General features: G+C 42.0%; 1 protein-coding gene across 1 annotated transcript in view; it reads left to right on the top strand.

The window, feature by feature from the left end:
- LOC109927357 (transmembrane channel-like protein 2-B) overlaps window positions 1-23,775 on the top strand; it is a 56,040-nt gene that overhangs the window by 9,433 nt on the left and 22,832 nt on the right. Inside the window, exons 5-8 of the mRNA XM_048593527.1 lie at window positions 5,774-5,953; window positions 11,503-11,646; window positions 12,581-12,709; window positions 12,816-12,883. Coding sequence (XP_048449484.1) covers window positions 5,774-5,953; window positions 11,503-11,646; window positions 12,581-12,709; window positions 12,816-12,883 — 521 coding nt within the window. The remainder of the gene's footprint in view (window positions 1-5,773; window positions 5,954-11,502; window positions 11,647-12,580; window positions 12,710-12,815; window positions 12,884-23,775) is intronic.

Genomic DNA, 23,775 nt, shown 5'->3' with positions numbered 1-23,775 from the left:
AGACAAATACATAAGGATTGTGCAGTGACATTTTCATATTGTGAGCAGTTGACGGTGTCCCCTTTTAATCCAGAGCCTAGTGGATGGACAATCACGTTCAGTTGCCCACAGTCCTTACAATTCCAGCAGGCCAATAGATCAGAGATAATCCATAATCACATTCCATATGGTCTTTTGAACTGATGGATCCAAAGTAGACTTTCCTCTGATTGCCACTCATGATTTCTCAGCTATGAAGTAAACAATACAGCAAGGGTGGCAAATACAATCTATAAGCTGCCCCATTGACAGAGACCAACTATCTTGGGATAGCAGAACTGCTGTATGAAGACAGACTGCGTTGGCTAGGACTATCTTCACTGGTGTTTAGAGGAATGAGAGGGCACCTCAGAGAAGCCTATGAAATTCTGTCAGGACTAGGTAGGGTAAAATAGGAAAGATGTTCCCGATGATCATGGAGTCCAGAACCAGGGGTCACAGTCTAAGGATACAAGGATATTTCGGACTGAATTGAGAAGAAATTTCTTCAGCCAGAAAGTGGTGAGCCAGTGGAATTCTCTGCCACAAAAAGCAGTTGAGTTCAAAACATTAAATGTTTTGAAGAAAGAGTTATAGTTCTCAGGGCTAAAGGGATCAAAGAGCAAGTGTGACAATGTACTGTGTTGGATAATCAACCGTGATCTATTGAATGGTTGAGCAGACTCGAACAGTTAAATATCTATCCCTACTCCTATTTTCTATATTGGAGCAGCATTAATTTCCTCAGGATGCAGGGAGTCAGGCAGGCAGAGCCGTTGGGTTTGCTGCTATTGCAGGATTTCCACAGGTATGGCATAAAATCTGTTATGGCCATCAGAGTACCCTATCAGTATTCAACAGTCTTCAGGAATGGGAAAGTCTCCTGCTCCATGAATGTACAGATCCTCTGTGACCAGGAGGATAATGTGGGCCTGCACACGATATCCAGGCAACTATCATGATGTCCATATTCTAAAACACTCACAACATCTTTCAGCACTACCTTAGCATATATGGAGATAGTTGGTCACTGACCACCCTCCCCAAACTCTGAAACCTGACAGAAATTGACAGACTGATGCTGAGGAGAGGTACAATGTTGTGCATGTTTCCATGAGGGCCATTGTGGCGCAGATCATAGAACATCTGAAGATTCAGATATCATGACCAGTCAAGCAGTGCAGTGCAGCACATCCCAGACAGAGTGTCTCACATCATAGCCCTTCACAACCTGACTCGACAACAGGAGATATCTTGGCACAGAATGAGACGGAGGAGTGGGAGGAGGAAGCTGATGCTGAGGATGTTCTGATGATCAAGAGAGACCCTCCCAGACACCAAACAACAGGGCTATGGCCCAACAAGCCAGAGAGGCACATCTTCCACTTTCTGATTGTGATGTGATGATTTTGAGGCAGGAAGCCTAGCACAGAGATCTGTAGGTTCTGAGTGAACTGTAACTGTATCACAGTGGGTCCTCCCATGAACTGAGGCTCATGGAAGGTTGCAATACTCTGAGCCCCCTCCTTATTAAAGAGAAAGCTGATCAAGGAGCATGTCCTGGGATCAGGGAGCACTCACATTGGCGATCAGTGAGCACATCCTGGGAACTGCTCAAGAAACTCACAGAAACTGGGTCACTAGACCCAAAATGTTAGCTCTGATTTCTCTTCACAGATACTGCTAGACCTGCTGAGATTTTTCAGTAATTTCCATTTTTGTTGCAGATGTGAAATGCTCCATTCACACTCTACCAATGTCCTCCAGCTCCACACGCAGTTTACACCCTTGGTCCTTAATAGGTACTACTCTATTCCTGGTTTTCCTCTTCCCATTGATGTACTTATAGAATATCTTGGGATTCTCCCAAATCTTACCATTGTTTTCTCTTGCCTCCTCTTTGCTCTCCTCATTGCTTTCTTAAGTTGCCACTGGCACTTTCTTCACTCTACCAAGGACCCTTTCTACCTGTTAGAAGCCTCTCTTTCCTTCCTAGGAGTCTGAATATTCTTAGATATCCTAGATATCTCTTGGCTTGTTGCTCATACACTTTACCCTAAAAGGAACGCATTGGGCCCATACTCTCACCAATTCAATTTTGAATGCCGTCCCATAATTGTTATGCTGTAGATTTACCCAGAAGTAACTCTTCCCAGTCTACTTTGCCCAGAACCTGCCTTATTTAATAAAATCTGCCTCTCCCCATTTCAAAATCGGTTGTTGTCAAACTTTCCACAACAAACTTAAATCATACAGTTTTAACATACATGCAATAGCAGCATATTCTTTGTGATAAGCATCCAGTATCCTGAGGTGCACAAATGTTAACATTTCCACACTATACCTCACCAAAGGAATGCTGAGAGTTACCTCTCGGGTATGCTTTCCCTACCTCATACTGAGAATGTTGAGCCTGACTTTGGAGACTGTCACTGGAAAAATAACCTTTAATTCCTGCACTGTTGTGGTCACCTCTTGGTATGATTTTCATAAAGTGCCTGAATGGGCCCCACTCTATAGCTGTTCCAGGCCTAAAATCCTGCTGTTCAATTGCTAGGACAAAGTGTGTGTCTCTGAGGGAGTATGGGCACACACATTGCTAATGTAGTGAGACTTTCAAGGAGTCCTGATAGAAGGACTGTATCTCTTTAGAGTGCAGAAAGATGCTGCATTAGCTTTTAAATTAGACAAGTCAGTTGGAGTCTAGAGCGGTAATTAGACTACAGCAAACATTAGAACAGTGAAAATGAATATATTTACAAACGTAATGTTTTATGAATTAATGAAACAGTATCGCTGAGGGGCTCTCAAAGGGATTTATTCTTCCTTTGCCTAACAGCACATCCAGCTCTGAGCTTGATATTCACAGCTGATGTGGAGAGAATCTGGTGAATGATATGCTCTGGTGAATATGGAGGCTATGGCCTCAGTAGCCTTGGAACGTAGAGGGTGCTGGGCTTGTAAAAGTATTTTCACTGACGCAAGAATACGCTCTTCAACCTGATCTGCTCCAGGTAATGGGATCACTGTTAGAGGGGAGCTAAGGGTAGGGTATTGCTATAGTATCCTGAGGTAAAACTCCCGGGATGCCTGTCTGTCATTCCTTCTTGTTTTTGGAGCTTGTTGTCTCCCTGAGAAGAAGGCACACCTGGAATGACGTCCAAGTGCCTCATCCCCCTGTCACCTTGACATTAACGCTGAGCGGCCCGGTCTGTAGCAATGGAGTGCAGGTTCAAGCATTAACCAGCAGAATGTTCTGCTGGATCTGGGTCTTCAAGACAGCCACTGCCAGCTTTTCCATGACTGAGTTCTTGCATGGCAGAACCACTACATTAGGCAGAAGATGGATGGAATGCTCCATGTTTGCTCCAGTCTAATAATGCTCTGCAGCATCCCAGTCTGATCTTGCCTTGCCTGTCTCTGCAGGTTGAACATGTGAAGCATATGGCTATGTACAGAGGTAGATCTTCCACATGGGCTTCAATAAGTGTCTGGTTTCCAACAGTCTTCGAGTGTCAGAGAACTTGACTGCTTCTTCTTCCATCAGATATTTTTTTTTCTTTATTCATTCATGGGGTGAGGGTATCGCTGGCTAGGCAGCATTTATTGTCCATCCCTAATTGCCCAGAGGGCAGTTAAGAGTCAACCACATTGCTGTGTGTCTGGATTTACATGTAGGCCAGACCAGGTAAGGATGGCAGTTACCTTCCCTAAAGGACATTAGTGAACCGGATGGGTTTTTCCTGACAATCGACAAAGGATTCATGATCATCATTAGATTCTTAATTCCAGATTTTTGTTTATTGAATTCAAGTTCCATCATCTGCCGTGGCGGGATTCGAACCCGGGTCCCCAGAATGTTATCTGGGTCTCTGGATTAACAGGCCAGTGATAATACCACTAGGCCATCGGAATATGGCCACATTCCTTTACTTTCTAGTTTAAATTAAGAAAGACTTTAATGTTAACTATTATCTTACTTCTTTATTTTTCCACTTATTCTATGATGGCAATGCTTAACTTTTTTACTCTGTTTTTCTTACTAATTTGTACCTAAGTTTTTTGTACCTAGGTACCTTTGTACCTAAAATAGTGCAGTGTGTGGTGACATTATACACTTTTCATTGTGCTCCTGTACTTGTGTACTTGAGCACACATGACAATAAAATCTAAATCTAAATCTAAATGTCAGGGATGGGCTCACCAGGCTGTGCCCTGAGTCTAATTTAGTGAGAATATCTGCCAAGGTGACAGTCTCTGTGCTGGTGAAGGGGGCAGATGAACACCTTACTCATGGCTCCCCTGAGATTTCATCGGCTTCATTGGACAATGTCTGGAGCCTGGTCCGTTTTGCTGTCTGTTGTCTGCTCATACCTGCGATAGAGGGAGAATTAGTTGACGAAGATGCGCAAACACAATGTACAGGAGTGTGTGAGAGTGGCTGTACTTCTGTGAAGATCAGAACACAGTGTTCCTCACTAGCTTCTGCCATTCTGATCTCTCCACCAGCATGGGACCAGTTAGGGTCCTCATCTGCCAGCTGGACCACGCCTTCTTCAAAAGTGCCAAGGAGACAGAGATCAGGAACCCATCAGACAGTCTGGTCCTTCTCTTTCTTTCTTGTGTGCCAGTGTGTCTTGCAAAATGAGTGAAAGATTGAGTGTGATGGGAGTACTTGATGAGCTTGGAGTCCTGCTCGGTGCTAATCCCTCCCAGTAAGTGAATAGGAAATGCACTACCCAGGAAATCTCGAACATTATCAATTTAAGGTGGATGTGAGCCTTAGACCACATCATTTGTCATGTGATGGTGAGGTTAGCAGGCTGATGTGACAAATCTGTACAGTAGCAGCAGACACTGATAGATGGCCCTTTGAGGGTAAGGTTGTAGTGTGATGATAATAACATTTAACTTTGTGGGGTGCAGGAGATCGTTCATTCACTTCCTGCACCGAATCCTGGTGCATTGATGCCACCTAGAGGTAGCACTGACTTCTGATCGGATTGGGTAGCAGGATTCCTGGTTGTGATGGGAAGACTTCTTCTGCCCATCAGGTTCTAGACAGCCTAGAGCAGAGCCATCACTAAGATACAAAGCCATCTTATGAGGCTTGGCAGACATCTCTGTGGAATGAGGATATGGAAGGAAAACCAATGCCTGACCTGGCTTACAGCATGTGAAGGAGTGCCTGGGTAACCTTTAAAAATGGTGCCAGAGCCTTTGACCCTGAAAGGTACATGCAGAGGCAAGAACGCTTGCCAGCTGCACATGATTCGCTGTTTAATTTAGCAAAAAAAATTGTTTTCATACAAAATAATTTGAATTTGAGTTAGCTTTATTGTCACATGTACTCACATGAGTACAGTGAAAAATTTACAAGTCGCCACTTATGGTGCCACCTTAGGTACCAAGGTTCCTTGGTACGGATTCTTAAGTACCAGAGCTGAAGAGTGAATGATCAGAAACCTTACCTTGTGTATTGGCTGATGTAATAACGTTTAAGAGACCTACTGCTACACTTCAGCTCCAAAATAGGAACTCCTGGCAGGTGTCTTTTAAGCAACTTCTGTATAATCATTTCACATTGTTCTATGATTTGTTCTCTCATGTATGATTCAATTCAGAAGGGTTCACATTTATTGATTTGGCTGAATTCAATATAGATTTTGCAATGCCAATTACATTTGCAGATATCATGTCAGTAAGTTGACAGAACAGTGACAGTGGCTGTTCTTACCTATTGCTCTTCCTGCAGATTGACATAGTCATGGCTTTGTTGGGAATGTTTGTTCCTCCACTGTTTGAAACCATTGCTGGTCTGGAAAATTATCATCCCCGTATTGCACTGAAGTGGCAGCTTTGGCGAATGTTTGCTCTTTTTCTTGGTAACCTGTATACATTCCTGCTGGCACTTATTGATCAAGTCAATGCACAGGTGAACTATTCTTTTTATTACTTTGCTATATCCTTTGGTATATTTTTATTGCAAGGTGACTTTGCACTGCTTAACCATGGTTTCAATTTCCACTAGCAGGCTTTACTGTGACTGACAGGACAGGAGATTAGGCAATGATGGGCAGAAATAAATAGCTAAGCAACCCTATCTGCTGCATAGCCTTAACTAATAAGTACTACTGACATGTTGGCCAAAAACAATGTTTTTATAGCAGATGGAATAACTGTACATGTGACCTTCCACTGATGTAGAAAATTAGTCATATTGGTTGCCATGTAGGTGTGATATATTTTTGAATATGGTTGGTAGAGTATGGGAAGGTGCAGTCAATTGGAGTTTTCTAGCTGATGATCACTCTGGTATGATTCCTTTTGTGTAGTTTTACATAAGGAATGATATGGGATAAACATCAACAAAATGGTCTTGGGCCTGTTATTGCAGCATGCATTGTGTATTGAAGCATCTGCATGTACTCAATGAATTCCACAGGTTCCCCCTGTAAAGTGCATTGGTCATCCACTGAATACATGCCCTGGCTGATATTTCAGGTGACTCCTGTTGCTGTTTGAAATAAGCAGGTGCCATAAAATATACCATAAAAGTAGTTGTTAACATCATAGCCACAAATAGAGTGATGGTTTCAAAAACAGAATTAAAAAAATTACCAGCTACATGGCATTCTTGTATGTGGTACACGAATATGGTTGAACTTTTCTTCTGCCAATTTTTTTGTGTTTTCAACAGTTTTATGAACATGGAAAATGAGAGAAGACTAAACAGGGATATAAAGGCAGGTTGTAAGAGCATTTAGAACTGAATGGTAGAGAAGTGTCTTCATTCGGATTGTTTTGAGTCTTTAAAATTGTCTAGCATATGAATATATGATCTAGGAATAGAGGTAAAGCATTTCCCCCTCGAACATGCACTCTGGTGCGGTTTAACTCAGAAGAGTGCACCAATAATCATGTCCCGTTGTCGAGACAATGAAGATGATCAATTTGCCTGACTGCTATGCAGGACTAAAGCAATTCACTTCAGGTTTTGTCATTAACAGAAAATAACTCAAATTATTATAACACACTTAACTTTAACAAATGGCAGAGAAAATAAAGGATTGATAATCTGCTACTATGTAAATTAAACTATACCTCTTTAGAATCCACGCACTAATTCACAAATAAAACAGACTAAAGACAGACAATTTGATGCAAATATTATTATTGCAAAAATATAGACAGGCAGCAAAATTCAGAAGGCCAAAAGTCCATATCACAAGGGTGTATTAAATTATCTTTCACGGTTTCCTTGATTTAATCAATTATGATATGCTGTTGTTTGTAAAGCAAAGATTGGTTTTCACTTCAATGGTTGACCTGGTGGACCTATGTCTTTCCTGATATTAGAATGTTTTCCTGTAAGTTTTCTAGATTTTTCTGGCTTTTTAACTCACACTTAGAAAAGGCAGAGAGAGCAAGAGAGATGTCTTCAGAGATGTCTTCTCTGGCTGTTCTGCACTTACAGGTCTGTAACAAATTGCAGCTTAATCAACCTGTCAAGGCCACTTGGGATCTTAAAAACTTCAATCAAGTCACCTCTAACTCTTCTAAACTCCAGTGGAAACAATGCCACCCTGTACCATCCTCATAAGACAACCCATTCATTCCAGGTATCAATCTAATAAACCTCCTCTGAACTGTGTCCAATACATTTACATCTTTCCTCAAATAAGGAGAACAAAACTGCTACAGTCTTTGAGATGTGGTCTCACTAATGCCTTTTGTAACTGAAGCATAACCTTCTTACTTGTCGGTTCAATTCCTCTGATTGTGAAGGATAAACCCTGTTAGCCTTCTTGATTACTTGCTGTAGCTGCATCCTAACATTTTCTGACTCATGCATTAGTACACCTAAATCCCTCTGCACTTTGGAACTTTTTTTATTTATAGAATCCCTACAGTGTCAAAACAGGCCATTCAGCCCAACAAGTCCACACCGACCCTCCGAAGAGAATTCCACCCAGACCCATCCCCATTCCTCATCCCTATAACCCTGCATTCCCCATTGCTAATGCACCTAACCTATACATCCCTGGACACTATGGGCAATCCACCTAAACTGCACATCTTTGGACTGTGGGAGGAAACCGGAGCACCCAGCAGAAACTCACACAGATATGGGGATAACATGCAAATTCCAAACAGACAGTCACCCAAGATTGGAATTGAACTCAGGTCTCTAGCACTGTGAGGCAGCAGTACTAACCACTGAGCCACTGTGCCACCCCAATTCTGATATCGATTTTAGTGATGTTCTGCTTTTTTATTCTTTCTAACCAAGTGAACAGGTCCACTTGAAATAGCCTGCAACGATGGAGCTTCCACAGCTTTTAGAGCTCCCAGGCAATCTCCACACGAGTCAGCATCTCAGCACTTCTACAGGGTCACAACATGCTTTTTCAGTTGTATAGCCAACCTTTGACCTTCCAAAAAGAAGAAGACTTGGCCTGTAGAGAATTTTGGATGATCAAAACAATTACATCCCCAAATGCTGTAGACTACTGAAAACCTAGATTGCGATAGGTCCTCACCATGGATGTAATTAAGAGGAGACAAATTTTCTTTCAAACTCCATTCAGAACATACAACCCCAGGAGCACAAAGAGAGTGGCTGGAAGTGAGGAAAAGTGAGCTGCAATAGTGCCACTGGGAGGATGTGTGTTCTAGTGCCACAAACTCTTCAATGACCTTATAAGGTCTTAGAAGGTCAGTGTTGAGCAGCATCAGATGACAAGTCTCTAACCCTGTCCAAAGCAGCATCTGCAAGAACTCAGTGGGCTGCATACCCAAAAGAGCAAGTTAAATCAGAAATATCAATAACCTTCACACTTTAGATGAAAATGAGAAGAGAGCATGACTCAGCAACGCAACAGCTCTGTCCAGATATATTGTGGGAGCTGAGGGAGGGAAGTCTAATCATGCATTATGCACTCTTCATCCTGCTGCAGTTGCACATGTACAATAACTGGGAAATGCTGCAGAAACGAGGTAGAGTTCTGTGTCTGTTCCAACACATGGCCATGTAGGGTGAAGTATTGGGTGTGGTGGAGCAGACCTTCCACTGCCAGGTTCTGCTGTTCTTTCTGGCGTTAACATCCTGCACCCCTTACAGGATCGCAATCTCAACTCATAAGAAATCCAAGCATCTCAGAATCAGAAGTGCAGGCTCAGCAACTAAACGTAATTGTCCCATCGAGTTTTAAATAAATTGTCTAGAGTTTCCTTTAACTCTGATAGCTCCCTACTGTGCGCATGATCGGTTCATCCTAACGTCAACTAGGGACTAAATGTTCCTCCTACCTGTCAATTGAAAATTCAAAACTAGTCTAATGAAGTCTTTTTAAAGGCTCTGTAAATAGCTTAAGAGGTATTCCATTGAAGGTATGGAAGTTTCCAAATCACCATCCCATTGAATTGCATTCCGATGGTCAGGGGATTCAGTACTGGCATCCAGGAATGTGGTATCCATATCATGCTTGAACTCATTCCTTCTCTGCCCCTACTGGCAATTGAAAATCTGGCTCAAATACGTGTTTCATGTCTCTGCTATTTCTGTTCTCCCTACTACCATTTATCCTGCTTTTGCCTGCAGTTCAATAGAAAAATTTATGGTCTACCTTTATATTTCTCATTCTATATTTTCTCGTCTTTATCTGTTTCTTCAGTGAGTTTGCTCAATCCTCATGTTTACTACTCTTTCGGAAAATCTTATAGACCTATTAATAAAGTCATACAGTCCACAAACAGACCCCTCGGTCCAACCAGTCCATGCCGAACATAATCCCAAACTAAACTAGTCCCACCTGCTGCTCCTGGCCCATATTCCTCAAAACCTTTCCTATTCGTGTACCTATCTAAATGTCTTTCAAACATTGTAATTTTACCTGCATTTCCTCAGGAAGTTCATCCCACGTGCGAACCACCCTCTGTGTAAAAAAATTGCCCCTAGTATCTTTTTTAAATCTGTCTCCTCTCACCTTAAAATGTGCCCCCTAGTCTTGAAATACCCCATCCTAGGGAAAAGACAACTGCCATTAACTCTATCTATACCTCTCATTATTTTATAAGTTAGGTTATCTCTCAACCTCCTACACTCCAGTGAAAAAAGTCCCAGCCAATCCAGCCTTTCTTTATTACTCAAACCTTCCAAACCCAGCAACATTCTGGGAACTCTTTTCTGAACCCTCTCTAGCTTTATAATATCTTTCTTATAACAGGTGACCCAATTGGACACAGTATTCCAGAAGAGGCCTCACTAATGTCCTTTAATTCCTGTAATCAAATACAGTAATATTTTCATTATTCATTACTCCACTAACCCAAATAGTTGACAAACCAGGAACTTCAATATCCCCCTTAAGCATCATGTTACTTACATAAAATTCTGGTGCTGTTGGTCTGAAGTGATTGTAAAAGAACTGGCTAAAAGTTTGCAATACTATTCCCTCATAGTTTACAGTGAAATAGTCAAAGATGGAGGGGTCTCGGAGAATCTCTGTAAGTTACAGTACGTATTAAGATATGTTTTAGTTTGATTCCTATTGCTGTTATGAACTGTGCAGCTAGAATTTTTAATTTACTGGTACCACCATTTACTGGTATGCTCTGGACAATATGAAAATAGACACATAGGAGAAAGAATTCTCAATTATAAAGAATCTGTAATAAGATCATATTTGAGGGCTTCCAAACGCCATGTAATGAAGGTTTATGCATGAGAAATTTGTCAGGAGTTGCTGTGGCCACATGTTGTATCTGTTTTGCATCCAACCAAATTTAAGTGAATCTATTCTAATTGCTGATTAATCATGAAACTACTTCATACATGCATCAATGTGTTTTCATTCATTTGTGCATTACAAAGTTGAACATGAGCCATCTGTGTGTATCTGGTGTCCAGCTTTGTTTCTGAGAGTGCAGGAAAAGTTTTAAAATGTAAGCGGCTGAGGGAAGATAATTAAATCTATAACAATGCAATCAAATTGACTCAACGCTCTCCTGAATCCTGTCAATTTTCCAACAAAAGTCTTGCCCATATTAAATAACCTTAGGAGCTGCCAGATATTCCAAGATGTAGGTGATGTTTTCAGCCCTTATTTGGTCACATCTCAAAATTATTTCAAAGACAATTATCCTAAAACCTGGGTTGGAACAAGGCTGAACCCAAGTGGGTTACAGCTGAGCGCAAGATCTAAGTGCATTGTTTGCTAAACAAATGCCTTAAAATGTAGATAAATACGTAAATAAGAACAATGTACTGTGGTTGCTGGAGATCTGATAATAAAGCCAGAAAGTGCTGCAGATACTTATCCAAAACTCTTCTGAGAAAAATTCATATTAGCTTCTAAATATTAATTCTGTTTCTCTGTCTACAGATGCTGCCAGAGCCGCTGAGTTTCTCCAGTACATTCCGTTTTTATTCCTACAAATATGTATTAATACCCTGAAAGTGTTTTGTTTGGCTTTTTTCAGTTGGCAGAGGAAGAAAGTATAAAGAATAAGACTTTAGTCTTGGTGAATTCCTTCAATTTTACTAATTCAACCTCAGAAAGCATTCCTGCAATAGATCCTGCAGATTTTCCCAGGGGACCTTGCTGGGAAACAGGTGTTGGATTGGTAAGATATTTGAACCTGTACTGTAGAAATGTATTCTAAATTTTTCTGCTTTAATGTATTCAGGTAATTTTCACATCATAGCTCAAGATACATCCATGTACCACTGAAGGTTCACTAGGTTTTTGTGTAATAATGGGTCCTGTTTAATGGCCCTCACCCTTGCAGGAGTGGTAGTGATTAGGCAGTGGTGGGGCTATATAATAAGGCAGGAAGGGATGTGTTGGTGATCCCATCACCTCTTGACTCCCCAAGATAATCTCAGGGTTGGGAAAGGGGAGGGAAAGTCTTCCAATCTTTTAGCCAATTGTGGGCAGTGGGCTGCAATTTTTACTCAGGTTAACCTTTCATGGTCTGGAGTGGTCCTCCTACTTGACAGAGCAAGCTGCCGCTCTTGTAGAAGACCCAATTGTCCTTTGAGCGAATGCCCTCTTTGCCAGACGTGTCTGACTGGCCTAACCAAGGCCTCTGACTTGCTTTGTTCCGAGGCTCCACAGCTGCTCCTTCTCCTGGGGTCCACTGCAGTACTGACCGTAGCCATCATGTGTGGTGGAGCTGCTAATACCGTACGATATGCTGTCTTCTGGTTAATCAGCAGTTCTTGGAGGCACAACATCCCTCCTACAGGATCTGAGAGAGCTGGCACCAACCAGGTAACTGCTTGATTGGCTTTTAATTGTGTTAGGGTGCCTAGGAATCATGGGCAATGTTGCCTTCAGCGATGGACCCACCACTCTGCCAGTTAACTCAGCCTCATGTACATGGTTCATAACTATTTTGGTAAATTTGCAACTGTGCTAATAGGGAGAAAGTTATACACTTTTTGCTTCAAAAACAATTTTGTTTTGATAAATGTTGTTGAAAAGTTAAAGCTTAATATCATTGAAATGTTTGATAATTGCACTCTTTGTTGAGTAATGCGGCCTTTAATTTGCAGGAATTTACAAAGCTTACTGTCTCTGACATTCTCGTAACTTATGGCAGTATATTGGTTGGGGATTTTCTACGTGCTCTCTTTGTCAGATTTATTAACTATTGCTGGTGCTGGGATCTGGAGTATGGATTTGTAAGTATATTTTATGAAAATAAATGTATTGGATATGACATGCAGACACATCTTATACTGTTGCTTCATCTCCATTAAAATTGTACATTTACCCTTCAAACTTTAGCCTTCGTATACTGAGTTTGACATCAGTGGAAATGTTCTGGGGCTTATCTTCAATCAAGGAATGATATGGTAAGGAAGCTTTTTTGCTACAACTGTACAATTCACTAGTGGCATTTTGAGACACATCTTAAATTCATGTGTGCAACTTTGGTTTTCTTATTTAAGGGAGGATGTAAATGTATGGGAGGCAGTTCAGAGGAGGTTTACTAGATTGATACCTGGAATGAGTGGGTTATCTTAAGAGGATGTTGGACAGGCTGGGTTTATTTCCACTGAAATCCAGAAGAATTGAAGGGTGGCTTCACTGAACTGTATAAGATCCTGAATGATCTTGACAAGGTGGATGTGGAAGAGATGTTTCCTTTGTGGGTCAGTCCAGAACTAGATTGCACTGTATTAAATTTAGGGGACTCCATTTCAGTGCTGAGATGCACAGAATTCTTTTCTCTCAGAGGGGTGTGCGACTTTGGAACTCTGTCCCAAAAAGCAGTAGAGACGGTATCATTGAATATTTTTAAGTCAGAGCAGGAGAGACTCTTCAGGCAAGGGAAATCAAGGGTTATTTGGAGTAGATGGGTAACACAAACAGGTCAGCTAGGATCTTACTGAATGATGGAGAAGGCTCAAGGCGCTGACTGGTCTATTTCTGTTTCTATTTCAAATACTTAAATCCTGCAATAAGGATATCTTGTACTGCTCAATGGAGCCTCTAAATATGCCATGTTAGATCCTTCTAACAGGTGCGGGGTAGAAACCAAGCTCAAAAATAAATGTAAACTAGTGAAAGCGCGTACGGCCATTTTATGTTCGGGATACATCCATTGTATCTTTTGTGAAAGAATAGTTAACTAAACAAAAGAAACTTTCAAAGATGCTCATGGCAGCCAGTACCCTTTAAAAAAACACTGACCAGTCAAGACAATTTTCAGGCCCTAACTGATTGCCATGGTGTTGGTCCATGAACTCTTCCCACAAACAGCAAATTAACAGGCCATCACTGGGTCCATTGTCTGGCTTCTGAGGCTGCTGGCCGATCTGAGAGCCGACAGCATTGGAAAGAAAGCAGTCTCACTATCAGGGATGGCTGGGAACTGCAAGGGAGTCTCGACCTTGAGGTGGTCTCTGAAGAAGCTCTTAATTTAGCAAAGTGAATCGTGGTCACTGCTGCCAGGCCACCCTTGTGTAGGGGAAGCTTCTCCGTAGGGTGGTCTATGGAAGCAGCTGTGGCTAACTGTTCATCTGGAGACAGGAACCTATCATCCCACTTGACCAGACACGAAGCTTTGTGAATTTCCACCTGGTCTTACTCTCCAACCCATCCTTGCATGACCTAGGGCAATTGATGAGCCTTTCGCCAGTACAGATGTTTGATTGTTTTAAACAGAATTGTCCTTCAGTAATGATGTAGCACAAGGTTATTTTACCTTTATATTCCTGTATTAAAATTCTATTTTTTGAATGTACAAGGACTGACAGCAGGTAATTGGCCATTCTGGTCTATATTCAAGGCACCTCCTAATATCCTTACATACCTTAAAGGTATTTGTGTATTTATATATTTATCTTTTTCATATTTGTATACTCTTTCTCTGAAAGAACTAAATCTAGTCTTTTTTCTCTCAACTCGACTTTCACCCCTATGGGTCAGCATAAGGATGTGTTGAATTGCTCCCCTAGGGAAAGGACTTGGATTTTGTGATTATCTTCCTGGAAGAAAGGAACTAGGATACCAATGGATTAACATGGTCTGAATAACATGGTCCTCCTGAGAATTCGATATGAACTATATTACCTATTTGTAGGACCAGCAGATACTGGTAATTCAGCACCTTCTTATTGGTACAGAGGGCTGTACATTACTGTTTTGCTAAAGTCCGAGTAGTGTCGAGTTAGTTTGGGGGAATTTCTGCCATAAAGTTTTCTTGCTGTATCTTACCAAATTCACCTCATTAACTATCTACTGCCCCCTATGATGTACCTCATGTCCGATTCCAGCCCCACTTTACGATGCCATGTTCTCCAAACAATTCGCCACTCAACAGATATCCCAGAATTCACCAGCACTGTCTTTAAAAGCCACTGGTGCACCCAGTCGTGCACTGTCAGTCCCGAGCTGCCCCTGCACGATTGCTGATATTTTCTCCAGACCAGGGAAATCAGCATTGCACCATGAGGGCAGGGTCCTGGAGATCCTGTTGGAAAAGGGACTTGCTCTTCTTTCAGGACCAGTAATGGAGGCCATCATACCAGACTATGCCAGCCTGGCCAGGTCAGTGCAGTCTCAGCTGTCTGGAGGAAGACATAGCAATGTAGGAAGAAAGTCAAAATTTTTTTCACTCCACCATTGTGTCACATCTTCTCTCTGATAACGTCACACTCACTCGAGATCTGTTACTGTAATTTCATCTCCCAAGGCTCGTGCTCTACCACTCTCGCTATTGCCTGCAATATCTTCCTTCACTTGCTGACACCCATCCCAACTCCCAACACCACTCACCCTGCATGCCCCGTGTGCTGCCTAATCCGTTGCTCAGGACACCTCCACACTTGAAGAGCTGTCATCCCCTTTCATCTCCCTTAATACCTGCCCCTCTCTCATTTCAGGAGGAAAACAGTCCTCATTAGGTCAGTAAGATTCAAAATGGGTGGTGGGCTGCCAACTGTAGGTGGAGAGGATCCTGACTCTGACTGTCCCTAGTGATTGACTGACCATTCCGAAGCGTCTGAACTAGTATCAAAGGCTGCCATTGCCTTTATGTGCCAGGAGCCCCTGAACTAAGGCTGTCCCCGTTACTTGACTGAGAACTGCTGACAACCATGACAATCTTCCTTCCTTTGTCTCTGTGCTAAACAGTAAGGCAGGATAGAAGTTAAATAAGCCGTGTATCTCTAGCTAACTGGGTCAAAGCACAAGAAGGCAATGCCAAACAATCTAGTGCAGAGATGCTATAAGCATCCAGGCAGCCGTCACGTGAGTCAAGGAGATGATAGCAAGCGAAGAGATAGTCCAGTCAGTGAGGTATGTGTATGTCCCTGAGTGCACAGTGTCCTAGCTACATCATTGCAATGTTAGTTGCCAGTGCAGCCTGAGGTACAGTATTGAAATGCAGAAGTGTCCTGAAGCAGTCAATGTTCAAATGCAACAAGATCTGGACAATATCCAGGCTTGGCCTGCAAGAGGCAAAGTAACAGGCCGGCTATGGCCATCACCAATAACAGACAATCTAGCCACCACCTGTTGATAGTCAATGGTGTTACCATCATTGAATCCCACAATATTAACATCCTGGGCATTACTGTTGACCAGAAACTCAACTGGACTCACCACATAGAACATTTGGCTACTAGAATAGGTCAGAGGGTAGAAATAGGCGAGGCAAGTAACTCACCTCCTGACTCCCCAAAGCCTCAGCGCCATCTGAAAGGCACTAGTCAGGAGTGTGATGAATTACTCCTCACTTTTGCCTGGATGGGTGCAGCTCCAACAACACTCAAGAAACTTGATACCATCCAGGGCAAAACAGCCTGCTTGATTGACTACATTCGCAAACTCCCTCCACCACTGATGCTCAGTAGCAGCAGTGTGTACTATCTACAAGATACACTGCAGAAACTCACTAAAGCTCCTCAGACAGCGCCTTCCAACCCACTTCCATCTAGAAGGACAACAGCAACAGATACGTGGGGACACCACCCTCCAAGTACCCCTTCAAGCCACTCATGATCCTGTCTTAGAACTATATCGTTGTTCCTTTACTGTCGCTGGGTCAAGATCCTGGAATTCTCTCTCTCATGGCACCCATAGAAGGTGGACTGCAGTAGTTCAAGAAGACAGCTCACCACCATCTTCTCAGGTGCTAGTATGGACGGGTAATAAATGCTAAAAGAAAGTGGATAGCAGATGTGCCACGAGGTTCCTTAGAAGTTGGCACATATCAGATGCTGGTATCCATGGAGCACACCCTGAGATGTTGGTACCTAATATGAAAGTCATTTGGAGCAAGTGGCAAGCTGAATTTGTCAGGTACTTGCTGTGGTTTCCATTGTCAAGCTTTCTTCATGTCTGGCTTGCTTGACAAATTCTGTAAGATTGAAAGCTAAATGACAACAGTGAGTCAACAAAGTATTTAGTATGCATTAATCACTCTTGATTGGCAACTCACCACTCCTAGTGAAAATCATGCCATGCCATTTGTGAATATCATGAAAGTTGGAAGGAGATGCTCCCAGTGGCAAAACTGGCTCCACTGGATTTCTCTTCAGATTCTGCCACAAATCTCACCGTAACCCACATCATTCAGATCCCTCTAAGATTCTGTCCATGGTTTTGTTGAATACTTTGTAGTATTTGATTTTCTTTTATTCACTTGCTGATAACAATCAGATTTAAAACCATTTAAACTTACTGACTCCATTAATCAGAAATGAGGAAACGCTTTATACTTTTGTGGTTAGATGGTATTTGCTGGCAGTGAGCTCCACTAAGTACTGTTGCCTCGTGACTGAGCAAAGGTCATTTCCTTGATTGCCTACATTTACTAATAGAATAAAATCATTCATATGTGAAAACAAATTTAGTCTAAGGGTATAGTAACTAGATTGACTGCAGATTTAGTGTATACGGTAAAGTGCTGACTGAAAACAATGACCCTCATAAAAGTAATTTACTACAATAATTAGTTTATTGGCCTTACATTTACTTATACAATGAATACTTTTGTAACGTTTGTTAGATCTACCAGAAGGAAATTTGATCTATATTGGGATTGGGAAGATAAATTAACATCCTCAGCAGCAATGTTCCCTCTGTTTGTTTTCCTTCATGTGCAGAATTAATTTTATGTCATAAATATTAAGGTAATGTGCAGTTATACAGGAGAAACTTTATATAATATGTACCTCTGAAAAGTGACCAAAAGTATGGAACAAGAAGAACGAATACCACCTCCTGCTTTGACATTGTCCTTGTCCACAAATTACCAGATTTAGCACATTTAAACTCAACCTCCATGTTTTAAATTCACAGCAATAACCACTACATTATCATTCATTGAAGAGTTATTTGTTAGTTTTTATGTTGCAGCTTGTATTTTAGTCATTGACAGAAGAAAAGTTGAATTGGTAGCAATGGCTTCAGACAGGTCAAGGATCTTGTGTTTCAATCTGACATATCCAAAACATAAAAAGCTAAAGAGGTTTGCCTTTCGAGTGCTGAGGAAACACAGAGAAGGCAACTTTTATTTTTCATCAACAAGTTCTCCTGTTGTGAACTGGAAGGGGAAAGTCAAGAAAAACAGCTTTTCTGTGAATTAAATGAATAATACAAAAGGAAATTTGAAAACTGCAAAGAGAGAATGGACTCCATGAAGGAGGATGACTGCCGAGGTAAATTTTGCAATATTTTTAAATCAACCTGTTCAGAGATGTTGTTATACAACATAGGTAGGACTTGAACGTGAGCCTTCTAGCCCAGAGGCAAGGGCACTGCCACTGTATCACAAAAGAACTCAGAGAAGTAGTGTTTGCAGAAGTGATGGGAGATTAATAACAACTGTACCTTGTGAAGTAATAATTTTCTTCGCTCTTTTTAAAGTGACCTGACTCTCATAATATGTATAAAAGTGGAATTGGGGAGAAATTGTCTTTTAAAATGTCCTGATTATCTCTCAAGTGATAACCTCAATAGAACCTTTTCATTATTATATTATTGGGCCTGGAATCCAAAAATCTTACACTCAGTATCATTTTCCTTTGCACTAGATATGGCTCCACCCAGTGGCAAGTTTTCTCCTGATTCCTACTGACGTCAATTTTGCTAGAGCTCCTTGTTGTCCCATACACTGAATGCGGCATTGATGTCAATAGCAGTCACTCTGACATCGTGAATTAACCTCTTTTGTCTGTTTGGACCAAGTCTGTCATGAGATCAGGGTCCGAGTGGCTTTGAGGGCTCTTGCGGTACAGTGGTAGTGTCCCTACCTCTGGAGTAGGAGGCCTGGGTTAAGGTTCCACCTGCTCAAAATGTGTGTAATCGCATCTCTGAACAGGTTAAATAAAAATACCCAGACTTATGGAGCAGCAATTAGTTGAATTGGAGTTGTGTTACTTTTTCTGAACAAAGACATGCCTGTGCAATTTTTTACATTGTTGGGAAGATTCCAATGTTGCAGATGTACCGGAATGAGTTTGGCGAGGGGTACAGTTAATTTTGGAGCACAAGTCTTCAACACTATTGCCGGAATGTCATCCGAACCCACAATCTTTTCTGTCTCCTGTTCTTTCTGGCATTGCTTGATTCTATATGTAATGAACTGAAGTGGCTGATGACTGGCATGTATGGTGTTTAGGATCTATGAGGAGGCTGAGGTATTTTGCAAATTCTTTAGCCTTATCTTCTGACCTGAACTGCTGGCCTTCAATTAATATCAAAAATGTTGATCTTTATGGAGAATCCTCCTTTGGTTATTAGTTACTTGTCCACCATCTTTCATAAATAGAAGCTGGATTAAAAGGAAGAAGGGTGATGAGTCGCACAACCTCAAGGAATCCAAAATTACCGTACAGCCAACTATACATTTAATTGCAGGTTGGCATCTACTCCACTTATTCCTGAATGTGTGGAGCCCCAACCATTAAAATTGTGCTCCACGCTTTTGTTCATTTGAAGCCTAAACAATGACTATTCTTCAGTTTTCCGACCAGTCAGGGAGGGCAAGTGTAGTGATACACCTAAATAAACGAAGAGGAATCTCCAATTAAAAGATCACGAACAGGACTAACAGTAGTTACAGTGGTTCAGAAAACATCCTAGTCTGAGAGAACGAAGTATAGCTGGATGAATGGAAGACATGGAAACATTGTGCCCCTTTTGCACCTTCAACTCTGGCGCACTGAGAGCACAGAGAGAAGTCCTTTTTCCTTAAGGACAGAAGGAGAAGACTCACCAGCCTCATCCAGCAGGTGTCTCGGCAAGTCACAAAGGCTGGAAGATGTTAAAGTGTTGTGCCCAGAACCTGAAGCCAGTACAGCAAGAGGTTTAATGACATAATGAGGTTTTGGCAAGATGAGTGGCTTACTACTTGGAGCTGGCAGCCTTTACTTTGTCACCTCTGGAGTCTTCTCCTACACTGCACTCCTTCTTAGACGATGAGGGGGGATATAGAATACGATGCTATTTTACTTTTATTCTTTCATGAGATGAGGACATCACTGACTAGATCAGTGTTTATTGCAAATGCTTAAATCCCAGAGGGCAGTTTGGAGAATGGCACTCAGTGGTGTTCGCCAAGGGCCAGTGCAAGGTCCCCTGCTTTTTGGCTTGTATATTGGAATTCAGAATAAAATTTGAAAGTTTGTTAATGATACCAAACTTGGGAGGTGTAACAAATAGTGAGGATGACACCAGTCATAAGATAGATGCAATACACATACATACAATATAACATGCAGAGATAACAATAAAACATAGATAGGCTAGCAGAATGGACAGAGAAATGGCAGGTGAGAGTTAATAGTGAAAACTGGGAGGTGATGCATTTTGGTAGAAAGAATTAGGACTGGCAATATATACTTAATGGTTACTTTTGAAGAATGTGCAGGGCAGAGGCACATGGTTCATGTTTACAGATACTTGACAGTGCCAGGACATGTTGGTTGTAGTTAGTAAAGCCTTCTGGTATCTTAGCCTTCAATAATTTTAAATAAAAAACCAAAGAAGTTACGTTGGACTTTTAGAAACCTCTGCTTAAGCCACTACCAAAGAATTGTGTCTCGTCTGGTTACCACACTTTTAGAAGGATGCGAGAGTCCATGAGGCAGTGCAGGGGAGATCACTGAATTGCTTCCAGGAATGAGAGGTTTTAGCTACAAAATTTGGTTGGAGAAGCTAGGATAGATCTGCTTTGAGCAAATGGCAGATTTGTAGCCATCAGCTGGTTATGGTTAGGTACAGTCAGTGCCTCACTTGTTGTGAACAGCCAAGAGATATGCTGCTTGATACGGTACGCCAGTTTTTGGACGAGCAACCTGTATATCTGGTATTGTACTGGCATTGAAACTCATATACCAGCTTATTCTTATGTGTGACAGGCAGTGCACCTTCCAGACCATCACTTCACCTGGTAGTATTATCATTACATTATCAGTTCATGGACACAGGTAATGTTCTGGGTCCTGGGTTTAAATCCTGCCATGGCAGATAGTGGAATGTTAAATCAATAAAAATCTGAAATTTTTAATTAATTCATTCGTGGGATGTGGGTGTTGCTGGCTGACCAGCATTTGTTGCCTATTCCTAGTTGCCCTTGAGAAGGTGGTGATGAGCTGCCTTCTTGAACCGCTGCAGTCCACCTGCTGTGGGCTGCCCTACAATGCCCATAGGGTAGGAATTCCAGGATTTGCCCCCAGCAACAGTGAAGGAACGGTGATATATTTCCAAATCAGGATGATGAGTGGCTTAGAGGGGAACTTGCATGTAGAGGTGTTCCCATCATCTTAAGTAGAAAGAAGAATAGAATTAAGAGATTATTGATGACCTTGAAACCATTGTCGATTGTTGGAAAACCCCATTTAGTTCATAAACGCCCTTTTGGAAACAAAACTGCTGACCTTACCTGGTCTGGCCTACATGTGACTCCAGACAAACAGCAACATGGCTGACTCTTAACTGCCCTTTAGGCAATAGGATGGGTAATAAATACTGACCTGGCCAGTGATGTCTACATCCTGTAAATGAAAAAATTGAGATGTACAAGATTTAACAATTTAACAAGAATTATTGCTGAGCAATGCAAGAACTTAAGTTTGAAATATGGCCACTGGGAAGAGGTTGCGAAGCAGATGATGTGAATCCAGACTTTGCCAAATCTTTGAGGTGATGGAACAGGACATCCTTAATCTTCTGGTGCATTTTCATTCTGACATTTGCGCATAACTACAGTGAAACCTACAAACCCTGGCTCCCACCATTCCTCTGTACCTCCTTCATCGACCATGTTCTGCCCATTCTCACTGTGGAGGCTGTGCAACAGCTGCCAGAGCTTACTATTCTTCTGGGGCTTGCAGAAGCTCCTGTCTCTGCTATCTCAATCTCAATTGAAGCAAAGCCATAAGAAATACAGGTATGGTTTCAGACAGCCATCTCCATGAGCAGATAATCATAGAAAACAAAGAGGTCATGCAGCTTATTAAAGGGATATCTCAGCCATCACCTCCTCAACAATTAAGTTGAATACAATGCCCTCACACAGTGTGGCAGGGAGGAGGCTTCTCATGGAGGTCATTGTTATGCCTTGACAAGTACCTTAACAAATGCACGGTGAACCACAAAATGTTTATAATAAAAACTGAAAGAACTGCAGATGCTGTAAATCAGGATCAAACAAAGTTGCTGGAAAAGCTCAGCAGGTCAGGCAGCATCTGTGAAGGAAAAAGACAGAGTTAACGTTTCGGGTCTGGTGACCCTTCCTCAGAACTGGAGTTAACTCTGTTTTTTCCTTCACAGATGCTGCCAGACCTGCTGAGTTTTTCCAGCAACTTTTTTTCACAAAATATCGATGCTGCATTGGGATTAAGGTTCTGCCAGTAGACCCTCCCACCCCCATGAAACACAAGCCCACTCCCCAGATCCTCCCTTCCCCAACACAGTTGCTCGAGGGTGGAATCAAACCGAGGTCCCTGGCGCTGTGAGGCATCAGGGCTAACTACTGAGCCACATTGACGCTATGGACTAGCCCCTGATAAACCCCCTAACTTTTTATGACCTAACGTCTGTGACTGACTATGGGTCATACCCCAGGCTAATCTTTCAACAGCACTCTGACTGACCTATATATATATCACAGCAGAACTTGACTTTGAAAACTGAGTGCAGCCCAATCACTACCCTTCAAGGGCACAGATCCCTGAACTCAAATAGGATAAAGTGCCTAACTCATTGTGACAAACCCCCTGCACTGGAATCAGACCACACAGCGCAATCTCAGCTCTTAAATGCTTACAACAATCCTGAAAGCTGGTGTACAGAGCTCACTTTTGCTATCACAGCAAAAATGAGGCAGTCCCTCAATTTACTGGAGTCCACTCTCACTCAACTAAACACTCCTCCCCTTTGACTTTCATACATCATCATTTTCTTCTAGCATATGCAGTATATTTGCTGTGCAAACTGCAGGCCCAAGCTGCAGCTCTGACATTGATGTAACACCATGACATACCAGTGATATTGCCACTCTGTCTCTAACTGATACATTTACTGTTCAGTGCTCACCATTGTCACAAACGACCAGCCTCTACTTGTGTGCTAAATGGCAGGCTAAACCACAAAGGGTGCCTGCCTTTACTTAGCTCAAAAAACTGTTGGCTAAAAAATGGGCTAAGACATGGATAATGCCTAGTTCCACATCACCACTGAAGATCCTGTATAGATTCAAAAGACGCCTGGCTGTCTCTCAGTGCAAACTAACCTGCCATAAGTTCCAAGTCCTGACTGTCTTTTACCTGCAAGGTACACGCTTGAAGATTTGAAGTTATGTCTGAGTTGGGCAGAGACCAGGCAATAGATGGGGGTTGCAGAATCTCCACTGTAACAGCCTCCAAAGGAATTGCCTGGGAAATTGAATGTTCCTCTGGGCAATCCTCCATGATTGGAGCCCTCTGAAAATCTCCATAAAAACCTGAGACTTTGAATGGTTCTGATGGAATTAAGTGAAATATCCACTCAGAAAATCTGAGACTATTAAATACATAGTCTAATTCCGTAGTAACCATTTAAACAGACTCCCCATCTACAGCACTCCCAAACCACTTGGACCTTGCAGACCCTGACTTGACCCTGACTTGACAGCTCCTTCCCCCGCCATCCCAGGGACCCAACACCCTTGTCCTGGGACTCAAAACCCCTGCCTCGGGAACTGACACACACTGCTCTAAATCCTGATATTCTCCTCCGCTGAACCCTTCCC

This window comes from Rhincodon typus, chromosome 3, assembly GCF_021869965.1.
Source record: "Rhincodon typus isolate 14 chromosome 3, sRhiTyp1.1, whole genome shotgun sequence".
NCBI classification, from domain to species: domain Eukaryota; kingdom Metazoa; phylum Chordata; class Chondrichthyes; order Orectolobiformes; family Rhincodontidae; genus Rhincodon; species Rhincodon typus.
Note: the sequence above shows the minus strand (reverse complement) of the source record. Positions and strands in the feature narration are given on the sequence as shown.